Raw genomic sequence first — 15,449 nt, forward strand, 5'->3', positions numbered from 1 at the left:
AAACATTGACTATTTTTGAATGACCAATCAGAAAACTGGCTATACCGTGCTATTTTTACTTGTAAAATCAGTCATTTCATATGAAGAAGTCACACAACTGTCAGGTTAGTTTGACTCAACTGGGCCCAATTCTTTGGGGCCCAATTTCAATTACGGTAATCTTCTCCGGCCAAGTCCACACCAATTTCCCCTCCTCCTGCGATATCCGACTTGTAACTTGTAAGCCCTCTTCTCGCTCTATCTCGTAAGATGTGATTTCTACAAATTATTATGTGTACAGACTTCTTGCTTGCTTCCTATATATGATAATTGTTTCTATTGGTAATGAGGTTGTTTGTACTAATCACTCATTTTAAGCACTATTAATCAGTTTTCTGAAGACTTGTATTATTGACTATGCATTCTGCTGTTTAATGAATACCTACACTCACACTTTGAGAACCTTTGAAGCATAAGATACTTTGCCTAAATACTTCCAAAGTTGTTGCTTTACTAATCTGCTTTTCTTTTGCGAGTATTAGTAATTTGATCATTTGAAGACTAAAACTTATATTACAGGTTATATTGAGCGTTTACCAGTTGGGTGCAATTTCAAAATGTAAAGTCATTTACCAAATCTTTCTAATTATTCAGCCAACACAATTCCTATTTCTAACAATCCCAAATGGTAGTATTTGACATAGATCCGTTTGGATGCAAATATCTGGATTTTTTTTAGAAAAAGAAGATGAAATGTCATCTAATTGTCAATTGAAAAAAAATTCCAAATACAGGCTGAAATAACCGGGATTGAGTTTGTATTACAGACCCAAATTTTGATTAGACATTGTGCTTCAAATCTAAATTTTCTTAGGCATTTTATGACAGGTTGAAAGGATTAGGGTTTCCTCCTTCCAAATGAGCCTTGAATTAATTTAAAAGTTCCATAGAATTAAATTAATTCATCTAAACCGATCTCTGAGCGACGTTAATATGATAGAGAATTGATAGTTAAATTCTCTAACAATTTAGAATGTGATTATTGGTTAGTAGAGAGACAAATCAACTAGCCCCGAACTACTAGTTAGTAGAAAGTGGAATCAATAAAAAAAATGCTTTGTCTCTGCTGCTCTGTGGCTGGGTAGAATCCCCTTCATTACGGAGTGGAGTATTAGGGAAATAAATGGTGGTTGGAAGGTTTTAAAGTAAGTATTAAGTAGAGATCAGAAATTCCCAACGGGGTTTGAGAGAAGGGGCAGCAAGCAAAACCACAGGAAAATCCAAATAATTGGAACTTTCACTTTCCAGATCCCCAGAATCAATGGCAGGACTCTGGAGGGCGAGGTGTCAATTTGACTCAGTTTTCCTTTTCTTCCTAGTTTTACCGTTTACATGATACGGTGGATCTGTTCAGAATTTGTTGTATATGAGCTTAATCAAATAGTTGATTAGTTGCAAATGCTCATACCGTTGCATAGATGAAGTAATGTTGTAGACTTGTAGTTAACGTAACTTCTAATCCGTTTCTTCAACCCCAGATTTGGTTTTGGTGAATTACATGATGAATACTGCAGCATCGTTGTTTAGGAGGTTAAATATCAGAGAGCTGGTAACAGGCACACCTGCTTACAATACCGCTAGGGGTACGTATCTTGTTGCACTCTTTGCTAAAGCATGTGCTTTGGAAATAGATGAAATGTTTAGAAACTCTGACATATGTTTCCTTTGGGCAAATTTAAGATGTTTCCGGAGATGGATTGAGCTTGATGTTTAGGAGGTGGGCTACTAAAAAGACAGCAGGGTCTACAAAGAATGGCCGTGATTCAAAACCGAAGAATCTAGGCGTGAAGAAATTTGGTGGAGAGGTAAAAAAATCTCTGCTTGTGGAAAAATGGGATGAAGCATTAATCAGTTTAGGAGAAACTTTTCTGTTCCAATGTTGCATATAGAGCATGCCTTCTTACCAACATCAGTATTCTTTTTGTAACACAGTTTTTTTACATGCAGAGAGTGATACCTGGAAATATTATTGTTCGTCAAAGGGGAACCCGATTTCATCCTGGAAACTATGTTGGAATTGGGAAGGATCACACGCTTTATGCTTTGAAAGAAGGCTGTGTTAAGTTTGAGCGCCACAAGCTGAGTGGGCGCAAATGGGTGCATGTTGAGCCCAAGGATGGTCATGCGCTTCACCCGGTTTACTCGAGCACTGTAGCTGCTGAGCTTAAGACAGCTACTTAAGTTTATCTGATTTTTCAGCTGTTGAGTGATTCATGGAACATAAATCTAACAAGTGATAAGCCACTATGAAGGCTGTCTAGTTTTTGTATCTTTTTTAGTTATCTAGTTTTGAAACAAATATTTTGTCAGTGAATCGATGTTCTGCCTCTATTTTTGATATAGTAATATGTTATGGTGGATGAAAAACTCTTTATGCATATGCTTGCTATTTTTTGTGTTTTCCTTTCTGTACTTGAAGCAGTTTAAACTGCAGGGATATTGATACCTTAGGCTGTTGATATTGCCGATTATGTGAACATTGAGCTGGTGGATATCTGCTGATTTAACTTCAAAATTCAATTTTGTCTCGTAAACACTTGTGATTAAACAGTTAATATAAAATCAAAATATAGCATTTTCTTTTTTAATTTTAACAATCTGTCTTCATAGATCTTGCAATAAGGGGGGATTTGCATCTATACCCGTTTTTTGGGTCACGTTTTAACTTGTGGCCGCTTTGCAAAAAAAAATTGCAAGTGTACCCACTTTTTTGCGGTACTTCAACATACGGGGCTGAAATAGCAAAGGCAATCACGCAAAACTTCAGCACTCTAGTAGCCAGGCCTGAAGTAGACCAAGTGTACTAAAATTTTTGTTTTTAATTGCTGAACTTAAGCATTCTAGTGCTTAAGTTTTGTTCTCCATTTGCTGAACTTAAGCATTCTAGTGCTGAAGTTTTGTTCTCTATTTGATGAACTTGTTTTGTTTGTAATTGCTGAACTTAATCATTCTAGTGCTGAAGTTTTGTTCTCTATTTGCTGGACTTAAGCATTCTAGTAGCTGAGTTTTGTGATGCTGAAGTTATTTAGTCATTCGTAAAAACTTCAGCACTAAAAACGCTGAAGTTTTTTTTGTCCTGGTAAGCTTTTTCAAAAACATCAGTAGAAGATGCTGAAGTTATTTAGTTCATTTGTAAAAATTTCAGCACTATATAAGCTGAAATTTTTGAAATAAAATTTGACTTGAAACTAAATGGCAGTAGAAGGGGAACATCAACTTTAGATTAACGGACATGCAAAGCAAGCTGAAGAATCAGCCAACTCCATACAATCCAAAGAGTTGAGCAAAAAGAAACGCAAGAAATTCTTATTTTTTGTTGCACTCTCTACTCTGTTTCAAATTGCAATCTCTCTTCTCTTTCATTGTACATAATGAAAGTCAGTACTTCCAAGTTTCAGGAAAGTTTTATTTTGTGTCTCATACAACTGACACTACTTGTATGAGACAACTTTTTTATCTCACATTATTGTGGACCCAGATTTCTGTGGACCCAGAAGTGTAAGATTAGGGTCCACAAATTTGTGAGACAAAAAAGAGCCTCATACAACTAATGTAAGTTGTATGAGACACAAAATAAAACTTCTCCAAGTTTAACGTCCGATCCGCTACCTTTGATGTGTTGTCCAAAAATGCAGAAAACTCTTCATTCAACATTACAATGAATGCTGAATTTGGTGTCAAGAACACCAATTTTGGACCTTACAAGTACAGGGACTGCACTGTTTATTTTTTCTATAATGGTGCGAGTATGGGAGAAGCCTTTGTTTCCTATGGCAAAGCTGGTTTTCTATAATGGTGCGAGTATTGGAGAAGGAGGAGGAGAAATGGGGCTGAAATTGTTTAAAAAGTGAGTACAAGTTAAAACTTTTAAAAAAAATGGGTATAGGTTAAATGGGGGCGACCAAATAGGGCGCCCCGTGTAATTTTTACAGCAATAAGAGCAGCAACAACAACAACAAACCCAGTGTATTTCCACAAGTGGGCTTGCAATAAGAGCAAACTTTGTTAAAATCATTTTAACATCAGTCTTTGTAGGAAGAACAGACTTTGATACATTGCATTCTCCTTGTGTTAACTTTGTAAAAATCATTTTAACATCAGTCTTTGTAGGAAGAACAGACTTTGATACATTGCATTCTCCTTGTGTTATTCTTTATAAGTTTCTACAAAGTGAAAGGTTATTTATAGCCTGTTTGGCCAAGATTCTTTTTGGCCAAAAATGATCCCCCCCCCCCAAAGTTAATGTGTTTGGTCAAGATTTTAGACGAAAAAAGTGCTTTTGAGGTAGAAGCAGAAATAGTTTTTGAGAATCAGAAAAAAGTAAATTCTCCCCAAAAGTACTTTTTTGAAAAACACTTTTGAAAAAAATACACTTTAGAATCACTTTTTAGAAGTTCGGCCAAACACTAATTGTTGTTCAAGAGCACTTTTCAAATGAATTAGCCAAATACAAACTGCTTGTTACCAAAAGTACTTTTGAGAAAAACACTTTTCAAAATAAGTTAGATTTAGAAGCTTGCCAAACAAGCTATTAGTCTTTCTAAAGAAATCTTATTAACTAGGAGGATTTCTATCCAAAAAACAAGTCAAAGAAAAACGTCACTCTCTCCATCCCAATTTATGCAACGATATTTGATTGAGTACAAAATTTAAGAACTAAAGAAAACAACCAAATATATATAAGTATCAAAATTATCTTTTTAAATGAGTGGTGCTGTGGTGGTGTAGGTTTCAGATGTACTTTCATTTTAAATGAGTAATGTAAGAGTCCCAATATAAATTGGGATGCTAAACTTAAATGGAAGTTTAAAAAAACGAAGTATCATTCTTTTGAAACAGGGTAAAAAAGAAAGCATGTCACATAAAGTGGGACTCACATAAAGTGGGACGGAGGGAGTGATTGGGGTATTGCTACCTCCACTTCCTCTCATCAAAACCAAGAATAAAACAAAGACATAGTTCTCAGTAAAACTTCAAACAACATAAAATTGCCCCTTACAATTGAGTCATTCATGGAGGTAAAGAGTACTGAGGATCGACTGTGCATTTACAAATGGACTTTTGCATATATCCAAATATGATTTCTACAGCTGCACAGTATGCAGATACAATGGACAACAAGAAATTTGAGTTAAATGATCAGTAAAGCTTTACAAAACCTGTGGATACAGATGTACTCGGAAAGATGAGCAATTTGAAGTCACCCTTTATATGTACAAAACTCTAATCACATTACTTTCACAACCAGCTGCATTCAGGTGCACTAATCACAACAACTTTTCTCTCTTCAGTTCAAGAACACAGCTGTACATGAGTTTCCAACCTGACCAGATGCACAAAGCTGCACTTGAAATTGTCTCTGGCAAACAACAGGAGCCCGCATTCCAAGTTTACAGCTAATATGCAATGATCTTGTCGCAGCAGACAAAGTATCAGATGAAAATTCAGCTTCCCTTAGCACCATACGACTTCTTTTGGCTGCACTTACTGGTCCCTTTGGTTCATTAATTAGTTCATTGGGTATCTGCAACAATTTGGGATAAAAATGATGGACAGCATTCTTCTGGTAGACTTTTTCCAAGTTCTCCACTTCTGCCACGCCTTCCATATCAACTTTACTAGTCAAGTTTTGCTTTTCAACTGAGTTGGCCACTCCATTTGCTGCCTCAGCTAATCCGACACCACGACAGGCTTCTTCAACAAGCATATAAGTGCTTTCCTCTGGTTGAATGTTGAATTTTTCCATGATTTGGATTACCTCTTGCGCTTCCCGAGGCTTTTTATTTTCAGCATAACCCCATATCAGAGTTTCAAAAGCTTTCAGATTAGGAGATATCCCACACTCGCACATCCACTCGAAGATCCTCATTGCACAATCCATTCTACAAGCAGTGCACCATCCACTAATTACAGTAGTGAAAATCACAACATTTGGAGGGTTCCCAGATTTAACCATGGTATTCAGGACTTCTTCTGCTTTTTCTGGTTCCATTGCACGAACGTAACCCTTGGCCAAAATGCTATACGCGTGGACATCAGGTTGAATGCCAGCTTCGACCATGTCATCGAAGACCTCCCTGCACTTAGCCATATATCCTGCAGTACCCCAGGCATTCATGATGGTGCTGAATGTAATGACATCAGGTTTGACACCGAACTCTTCCATTAATGTAAGAACCTGATCAAATTGATGGAGATTAAAACCTTTTAGTGGACATCATATTTAATAAAATATTTGAATTTGGCAAGCATGTGAAGAGAAACAGAAAAAGATGCAGAAGTTCTACATTCCTAAAAAAGCATATAACTGTAACATTCAGCCATTCAATGCAAGCATTCTATGAATGAATTGGCTAATGAATGACGCAGGCAAATTCAAAATCATGCTTACATGCACAAATACGACCTCAAACGTGGCTCTAACTAGTGTCCTATCTCCTAGACTGTACTGATCTATGCTAACATTTCAAGTGGAAATGTACTTGTGAAGTGGTTCTTAACACACACACATATATATACAGAAGATTTCAAACAGCACTTTTAAGTAAATCAATACAGATTTGGGGAATGAAAATTGTCAGCCTTGTACAACAAGAATAATACTTGTGTTGCATCATTTGCATCATTTTATAACAATTTTCAGTTAGTTAAAGATGTTGCTTGATGTTTCAAGTTTCTTGTATGCAACTTATGAACGGTGCTTTCAACTTTCAGCTCCAAACTACTAGAGACTGCATAGGGAGAGGGCTTCAGTTGTTCAAACTCTGCTTGAATATTTGACTTTCTATTCTCTCAGCTTTTAATTTTTCTTCATGGCTTACAATGTTTTAGTCATTCAAACTCTATTGACTCTTTGACTTCCCTTTCAGTTTTTTTTTGACATACAATAGAAGGTTAATAGTTATTAATCAAAAGATATACCAATACTAACCTCATCAACACTGTCTCCGTCTGACATGTCAAGGAAGCCTTTGATCAGTGAATTGAAAATGACAAGGTTAGGATGTATTCCAAGATCCTTCATCTTGTACACAAACATCAAGGCATCCTTTATTTTACCTTCTTTACAGTATCCAGATATAATGATGCCACAAGTCCTTTCGTTAGGGTGCACATTGTTCCTTTGCATTTCTAAAATCACTCTTTCCGCCTTTTCAGTTTGATGATTTTGACTATAAGCTGCTGCTATCGTATTGTAAGTGATAACATCCGGTCGTAAACCACAAGCTATCATCTTATCCACAGTATTCCATGCATCAGCAAAATTCTTTTTGTTACACCATGCTTTAACAAGTACATTGTATGTCCTCAGATTTGGTTCCACATTAACTTCCTGCAACATTAACTCCATTATCTTTATAGATTCTTCAGGCTTTCCAGCAATTCCATACCCTTTGATCAAAGTATTAAAAGTGCTGATTGCAGGCTTTATCCCACTCTCCTTCATTTGTAAGAAGGCTTTCATTGCTTCCTCCATGTTTCCAGATTCAGAAAACGCATTAACAACAGCATTGAAGAAAACTGGATCTGGATTCATACCATTTTCTTGCACTTCAGATATAATGGAATGGATGTGATTGAAACGCTTCTGGGCTGTCAAAGCTGCTAAGAGGGTAGTGTATGTAATTAGAGATGGTTTATGCCCTCCTTTAATCAAACTATCAAAGATCAGCTCGGCTTCCTTGGGCCTCCCTCTTTCTAAAACAGTGTTCATCAGTTTTGTTCTTGAGCGAACAGTTCTACAGCTATTACCATTCACACAAAAGGTGCAGTGGCCAGATTCAGGTGTTGGTCGCAGTGGCATCTTATCGTCTGGATCTTTTTCCTGCAGTCATAAAGGTTTTTATATTTTAGCAACAACCCCTGATCTTGAACCACAACAGCAGAGCAATTATCTTCTTTTTTTTACGGAAAAAAAAAATACCCTTCATCCACCTATTGGGCTAAAAATACTCCCCCATCCATCTTTTTGGTTCACTTATGCCCTTTGACCGTTAGGTCAATGCTAAATTAAAAATAATTACTTAAAAAAATATTTATTTTTGTTTTTTTTAAACTAATGCACAAGTAGTCCACTAATTTAGTAAAGTCTTCTTCTTCTTTTTTCAGTTTTTACAAAAAACAATTCAGTTTTTGTTGAAAATATTTTTTTTAGTTTTTAAAAAACGAAAATGTTTTATTAAAAATAATTTTTTTTCAGTTTTTACAAAAAATGCTTTAAAAAGAACTGAAAAAAAATATTTTTTTGTAGAAACTGAAAAATGAAGAAGAAAACTTTACTAAATTAGTGGACTACTAGTGCATTAGTTTAAAAAAACGAAAATATTTTGCAAAATATTTTTGTTTAAATAATTATTTTTAATTCAACATTGACCGAACCGTCAAAGGGCATAAGTGAACCAAAAAGGTGGATGAAGGGGTATTTTTAGCCCAATAGGTGGATGAAGGGTATTTTTAAACCTTTTCCAATAGTTTAGGGGCATTTTGAATCCTTTTCCGTTAAATCAAAGATAACTGTAAAAGTTACCTGTAAAGAATGAAATCTAATAAATTAGCTTCAGATTTTGATGTTTCAACTTCATGTGGTACTCTATATAAGAGGACTATTAGAGAAAAATGAAAAAGGAACCCCGCATTTAGAATCAATAAAAGAAACATCAACCCTGTGTTAGGACTTGCTATCAGGTTAAGCCCAGTCCTACATTCTATTACTCCCTAATTCAATACCCATGACAAAAATTTTGTTGTTCAAAGCAATATTATTTAGCGGTTTCATTTATTTCTATAGTGCTTCTCCAAAAAAAAGAAAAAGACATCCTTCAACCTTATTAACACCGCAGGCAATCATACAAACATATAATCATATTTACACTAAAGACAATTTCTTTTGGAGTCAGTTTTATATATAATGAAAACCATCATTCTTTTCAGGACAAGGGAAAGAATGTACAGAAACAAATTACCAAAGGAAGACTTGAAGGAAAAGAACAAAACCAAAAAAAATGGAAAAACTATTCTACATTCTAAAAGGCTTGCTAGTGGCATAGAAGGCACAATTATATGTTCTCGTCTCGACGTGGACCTCAAATTTGTTTGGATAGAACCAATGATGCCTTCTTCTTAGCAAATCCAAGGACTTTTAACAGGAGATAGGCTAGAATTACCAACATATGCCGGTGGAAGTGTCCGTCTTCTCTCAACTCAAAACATTCTGCAATAATCCCCTTCATATGTTTACCCAAAATGGGCAGACCGTGTACTAAGTGACTCGGATGCACGATGTGGGGGAGAAAAGGAGAGAAAACTATTATGTTGAAATTGGTGGTTAATAAGATATAAGAGGGCTCCTTTTATAGGAGTTGAGTAACATGATAAAGGGAAAGTAACCTAATTCTTGGGATTTCTGATTATTATGACATAATCATTAGGAATTATTTTCACAAAGTTCTTAATGACTCTTGATTTTCAATAATGAGATAATCATTAAGAATATTCTACAAAATACTCTAATAGATTTTCTTGATTTTTAAGATGCACCCTTAACGTAAAGCAACTTGTATTTGCAACTCAAACTGGAAAGTGTTGCTGAAAATAAAATTGATTTGGCACTAATATGAGACTAACTTGGCCACAGCGCTATTGTGAATCAGTAGAACATAACAGAAGTCAAAGGCATTTATGCTGCCAGCTTGATCAAATTGCTGACAAAAACAAGTATGTCGCAAGCTGGTTCCACACTAGGTGATGATTTTTAATGATGTGGCTCTGACTGCAAAGAAATGGCTCTCACCAGGTAAAAGTGGGTCGATGCCTTGATCTCAACTGAGACAGACTACTGGTGAGCTGAATATTGCCTGTTGATTTGACAAGTCAACTGACATAGACTGCTAACTTCACATGTTAGGTGGCGTAGATTGAGGACTTAAAATTGTAGAGTGTTAACTAGTCAATTAATGTGGACTGATAATATCAACCTAGAGATTAGATAGTGTGCGGCATGCGTAGGACAAACACAGACAAAGATGCACTATCACAATCGTAAACTATAAAAAGAAAGAAAAACTTTCGCAAACGAACAGGTAGTCCTCTGGTAGACTGAAGTTTTCAGATCTTTTTAAATGTAAATAATTTTATTAAGAATGGAAAACTCTCCCGTATACAAGCAGTATGCCAAAAAGTACAGAATCTACAGCATAATATGATTCTCCAACGTTTCATTTTACCTTGTATGTCGGCATTTGATTGGGCACAAAGTTTAAGATGTTAATTTGTATGTCATAATAGTGATAATGAAGGTAAATGAACTATTAGATAGATAGGGAAAACATCATATCAACAATTAAGGTCAAATTAATGGATTTGAATTCTTGAAAGTTGTGAGAGTCGTCTAAAAATAGTATGATATCAAACATTTTGAAATGTTTCAAAATTTGAAGGGTCACATAAATTGGAAGAATTGAGTAACATGTTATCACATTAAATGTACCTTGATTGGTGATGCATGCAGCCACTCTTTTCTGATAAGGGTCCTCATACCCGACTTCTTGCGATATGTTTCACAGTTTTGCCTTTCTTTTCCAAAATCATCCATGTAATTTCCTGAAAATGTGAAAATGTTTGCCAAGTGAATACTGGTGTCCTCAATTGGCTTTAGAAAATATGTAAACAGGCTTACTTTGGAAGCTCCACAAACAAATTAACTAGAAACATTATCAGATGTCCCTGAAGGGACAACAGTAACAAAAATGTGAAGTTAATAGACTGCAGGAAATATCACGAGAAAGTGTATTTAAGGGGGATCAGTGCAGGAATTTAAACACGATATGATTATCGACGTTTTCCCACTGGGTAATTCACTGAAACTGACCTAAAGCAAGGCCTACTAATGACAAAAGATTCACACTCAGGAAGTATACAAACAATTAAGAATTGAAGTAGATCAATGTGAAGCAAGTAACCAACATAAACTGCTATTTAGTAAGTTAAGTCCATTATACCTACAGGCCAATGAAATGTAGACAACAATTGCAGTGCACTGTCCAGAACATATTTCCGAACAGTTATTCAGGTCGCACAGTCCAGCTAAGTGCGGAATTTGTCCCACTGTTGAAAATGAATGTTGCTTTTAGAATCTTTAATAATAGTGAGGTTTCTTTTCAAGGTTGATTTCCAGTTTCGGATAAAGCTTGAAAATGTTAAAACAACACCAGTTCTAGAGACTTATCATTTGCACTTGGTCAAGTTCTACAAAATATGAAGCATCTAAACTAGAGAATCCACTGAATGAAAGGCAAGCATTTCAATGGAGATACAGAATTGATCTAATATCTAATATCTGTAATACTCTTCCTGTGATTTCCTAAATTTGGGGATTCAAAACTTAATCCTCCTCCAATCTGTAGAAGAAATACTAGAATAAACATATTCTTGCAAATTATACCCATTTACACCTGAATTTGGGAATTCATGCATATTCTTCTTTCAAGCCAAAACAAGAACAAACAGATTCTTACGAAGAATCATGTCCACTGACCAAAATAATTCAGATGAGTAGGACTATGATCTTAACAATTTTCTTTCTAGTAACTTTTCGTGTTAAGCGTGATTCACAAACTCAATATATCAAGGCAGAGGGAGCATGACTTTTTTGTTGGATATTTACCATTATTACTTGAACGAGCTGCTCTTTTGTAGACCAATTCTACATGAGATAAAACATCACCTTTCCAAGTGTTGGCTAGTTCTATAAACTGAAGCTGACACTACCTTTATCGCTGATGCAATTAATAGAAAGTAAGTCTGCCCAAAGCAGCTATAGAGTTAATTATATAAAATGTCAACTCAAAATAGTGAAAATTCTGGAAGCAGGTTTCAGGAAGTAAGTACTGATTTACTAGACATAGTAGAATTCTACACAATTAATCAACAACAATAGGATAATCATAGTTCATGGAAATTACCCAAAATCAATTAATTTGAAGATCAATCAGTCAAGACTAGTGTAACACAAGAAAAGGGCTCTAAAAAGAGAAAATGACCACATCTCCCCCCCAAACCCCCCACAGTTAAAGAAGACACGGCAAAGAGTTTACACAAGAAATTTTTGAAATCCAAATTAACCCATTTCTGCAATCAACCAAACAAGCATTACGCACTCTACAAAAAACCCATTTCTCAAAACAAAAAAAGAAAAGGTCAGACCAAGAAAACATTAAACACAACACAAAGAACTGGGAAAACAAGATAAAAGGTAACAAAATCATCCCAGTAGAAACACTAACTATCAACCCAATAAAAAATATTCAAGAATCACTAAGAAAAAAACCAATTTAAGCTTAAGTGACTTTTTGAAGAAAATAAAGGAAAAGGGAGTACCTTTATCCGAGAGAGTGTGACGGTTTACTTGCATGTACTACTGCAACTTGTTGGTTTCTTATACTATCCGAGAAGAAATGAGTTGAGACAATTTGTTATATTGAAAATCTTATCCACACATATATAATTTTGGATTGCACAGGAAAATATAGTCCCTCCAAGTTCCAAAAGATAAGGAATGGAGAGAAGAGAAGAAAGGTTGTAAAATATGAAAGAGACAATTTGGATGAAATCCTTATTCTTCTTTTTCTCTTCATTGGATGATCTTTTCTTTTCTTTTCCACGCGAAAAAAGACAAAAGGAAAAAAAACTTGCTTGTGTGTGTGGCATTTTTTGAATTATAAATATCTTTTCTCAATTAGTAGGTTATTTATTTGTTCATTTAGGCCTCGTTTGTTTGCACTTAAGGGAGGTCTGAATCTTAATCATTCAGATCTCAGAAATTAAGTGTGTTTGTTTTTAAAGTCTGAATCTTAATTATTCACATCTTAATCATTAAGTGTGTTTATTTTTTTTTACTTCACAACCACTTAATGAGTCTGAATAGGTCTGTATGATTAAGATCTATAACAGAGACTTAATTTCATTAAGATGCTATCACATATTCATTAATAACTGCCGCCGCTGCCTACCATTATCAACTACCACCATGCCGCCACCACCACCATACTCCACCAACCCCACCAACCCCACCTCCACCACGCCACCATCATCCTCGATAATAGCCGCCACCATTATCGACCATCACCACCAACTATCCCCACCACTTCGACCAGTTCTCATCCACAATCAACACTCATCCACATCATCTACCATAACTTACCACCCCACTACCATCAACAACTACAGCCGGCACTGCCCATCATTATAACCTACCACCACCCACCCACCACCTTCCTCAGCCACAATTACTACCACCACCCGCCATTATTAACTATCACCACCAACATCCTCAATCATAATCACCACCACTACCAATCACTACTAGCTACTAGCATGAACCACCATCATCAACCAAAACTACCACCAACCACCGCCTCTAGTCGGCATTCATCTGTTAGCCATTGCCACCAACAACTATCATATTTTGAAAAACTATATATTTTATTCATAGAATATTAGGTTAGTTAGTATTTCATTTGAATTTTATGTTTATTAATTTTCGAACAAAGATAAATTTTATACATTCAGATATTAAAAATCAAACAGTCTTAATTATTTAGTATTCAGATCTTAATACACATCCTAATATATTCAGATGTGTATTCAGATTCAGATATCTTAATCTTAATACACATCTTGATATTCAGATGTGTATTCAGATTCAGACCGTCTTAATATTAAAAAAAGCAAATGAGGCCTTAATCACTTTGCTAAAAGCGATATTTATTATTACAAAGAAAATAACTATCTTCAGGAATGTAGCCAATTATTATTAAAAATCAAATAATGAGGCCTTGGTAATATTATTATTATTATTACTATAATAATAATATTATAACATTGTGTATAATTGAAAGTGAAAGAATTATGAATGTGGCCAATTATCGGTGGAAAGTTAAAGATAGTGTACTTACTGCTTTGGAAGCTGTAATCTAACCAGATGGCACAACGCCATCCTAAATGTTGAAAACAAGGATTATTTGATAATAGGATGCACGATGTTTTAATCCTTGATGCTAATTTCGTTTTGGGGATTTTCCACCGTGATAAAGCAACAATACTCTGACGATTCGATAGGCCGTTTTGAATACTAGCCCTTATTTACGTATTCCGAGACCTCTATTAGTTTTATTTGATGTTTCTTAATTTGCACGCGCAATCCATGTTGTTTTCCGGAAAATTTTTACGTGAAAATTTGAAGAAAATGTGATTTTTAGCTTTAAAAATAACTTGAGTTGACTATAATAATATTTGGATAAACAATTCCGGATTGGTATTATGATGATTCCGGTAGGTTTGTATTGTGATTTTAAACTTGAGCATATACCCGGAATTGAATTCGGAGGTCCCTAAGCTGATTTGGCTTGTTTTGCCAAAGGTTAGAAATTTGAATGTTTGAAAATTCCCTAGGTTTGACCGTAGGTTGCCTTTATGGTTATCTTGTTCGGATTCTAGTTTTGGGACTTGGAATAGGTCTGATTTGCTATTTGAAAATTGTTTGTAAATTTTGGTGTAATTCGGAGTTGGTTTGATAGGATTCGGACGCTTGGTTGTGATTCTAGATGTTCTTGAGTTTTCTTTTGAATTTCATGCGTTTTGATGTCCGATTCATAGTTCTAGATGTTATTTTGGTGTTTTGATCGCGCGAGCGAGTTTATATGATGTTATTACACTTGTGTGCATGTTTGGTTTGGAGCCCGAGGGGCTCGGGTGAGTTTCGAATAGGCTTCGAACCACATTTGAACTTGTGGAACTGCCTTTCTAGTGTCTGGTTAGTCTCCGCGAACGCGAAGGGGAAGTTTGGGGCTGGGGCTAGGGCTGGTTGCTCTCTGCGACGCGAGAGGCAAGTCGCGAATGGCCCGGGGGGGACTGCCCTTCGTGAGCGCCACTGACCACTCGCAAACGCGTAGCATTGGGATGGCTGGGGAGGCAGGTGATGGTCTTCATCCAAACGCGACCCCTGGGACGCGAACACGAAGGCTTGGCTGGGGAATAGCCTTCGCGAACGCGAAGAACACCTGACATCCAGTTAAATGAAAACCTTAAATCGGGATTTTGTCATTCTACACCATTTTTGAAAGCTAGAGCTCGGCCTAGAGGCGATTTTTAAGAGATTTTTCATCCCCACTTCATTGGTTAGTGATTTTTAACTAGTTTTGATGTATTTCCATAATCACCCATTGATTTCTAACCTTTAATCTATGAATTTCATGGTAGAAATTAGGGATTATCCAAAATTCTTTAAACCTCAAATTAAGGTCGGATTTCAAAACAAATCACATAACCAGGCTCAGGGATGAATGAGTAATCGGATTTTGGTCCGAATCTCGAACTTTGACCAAGCGGGCTCGGGGTTGGTTTTTGTTCTTTTT

At 35.8% G+C, this 15,449-nt stretch overlaps 2 protein-coding genes across 7 annotated transcripts; one reads left to right on the forward strand and one right to left on the reverse strand.

Annotated features, from left to right (window-relative positions):
• Positions 1-87: 87 nt before the first annotated feature.
• On the forward strand, positions 88-2,415 carry LOC107774209 (uncharacterized). Of its 3 annotated transcripts, none has more exons than XM_016593690.2 (4): positions 88-219; positions 1,518-1,622; positions 1,720-1,844; positions 1,987-2,415. In XM_016593690.2, the coding sequence occupies exons 2-4, from the start codon at positions 1,538-1,540 to the stop codon at positions 2,218-2,220; spliced, it is 444 nt and encodes a 147-aa protein (XP_016449176.1). In that variant the 5' UTR covers positions 88-219; positions 1,518-1,537; the 3' UTR covers positions 2,221-2,415. The 3 variants fall into 3 exon arrangements, with proteins under 3 accessions (XP_016449176.1, XP_016449175.1, XP_016449174.1); XM_016593689.2 differs by having other exon boundaries at positions 139-244; XM_016593688.2 differs by lacking the exon at positions 88-219 and adding an exon at positions 288-321.
• Positions 2,416-5,085: 2,670 nt separating this feature from the next.
• On the reverse strand, positions 5,086-12,724 carry LOC107774206 (uncharacterized). Of its 4 annotated transcripts, none has more exons than XM_016593683.2 (5): positions 12,415-12,724; positions 11,037-11,142; positions 10,526-10,638; positions 6,971-7,864; positions 5,086-6,217 (listed from the first exon to the last, which is right to left on the reverse strand). In XM_016593683.2, exons 3-5 carry the CDS (start codon positions 10,628-10,630, stop codon positions 5,327-5,329), a joined length of 1,890 nt encoding a protein of 629 aa, XP_016449169.1. In that variant the 5' UTR covers positions 10,631-10,638; positions 11,037-11,142; positions 12,415-12,724; the 3' UTR covers positions 5,086-5,326. The 4 variants fall into 4 exon arrangements, with proteins under 4 accessions (XP_016449169.1, XP_016449171.1, XP_016449168.1 ...); XM_016593685.2 differs by having other exon boundaries at positions 11,041-11,142; positions 12,415-12,551; XM_016593682.2 differs by lacking the exon at positions 11,037-11,142 and having other exon boundaries at positions 12,415-12,680.
• Positions 12,725-15,449: the final 2,725 nt, after the last annotated feature.

The sequence above is a fragment of the Nicotiana tabacum genome, chromosome 1 (assembly GCF_000715075.1).
Source record: "Nicotiana tabacum cultivar K326 chromosome 1, ASM71507v2, whole genome shotgun sequence".
NCBI lineage: Eukaryota > Viridiplantae > Streptophyta > Magnoliopsida > Solanales > Solanaceae > Nicotiana > Nicotiana tabacum.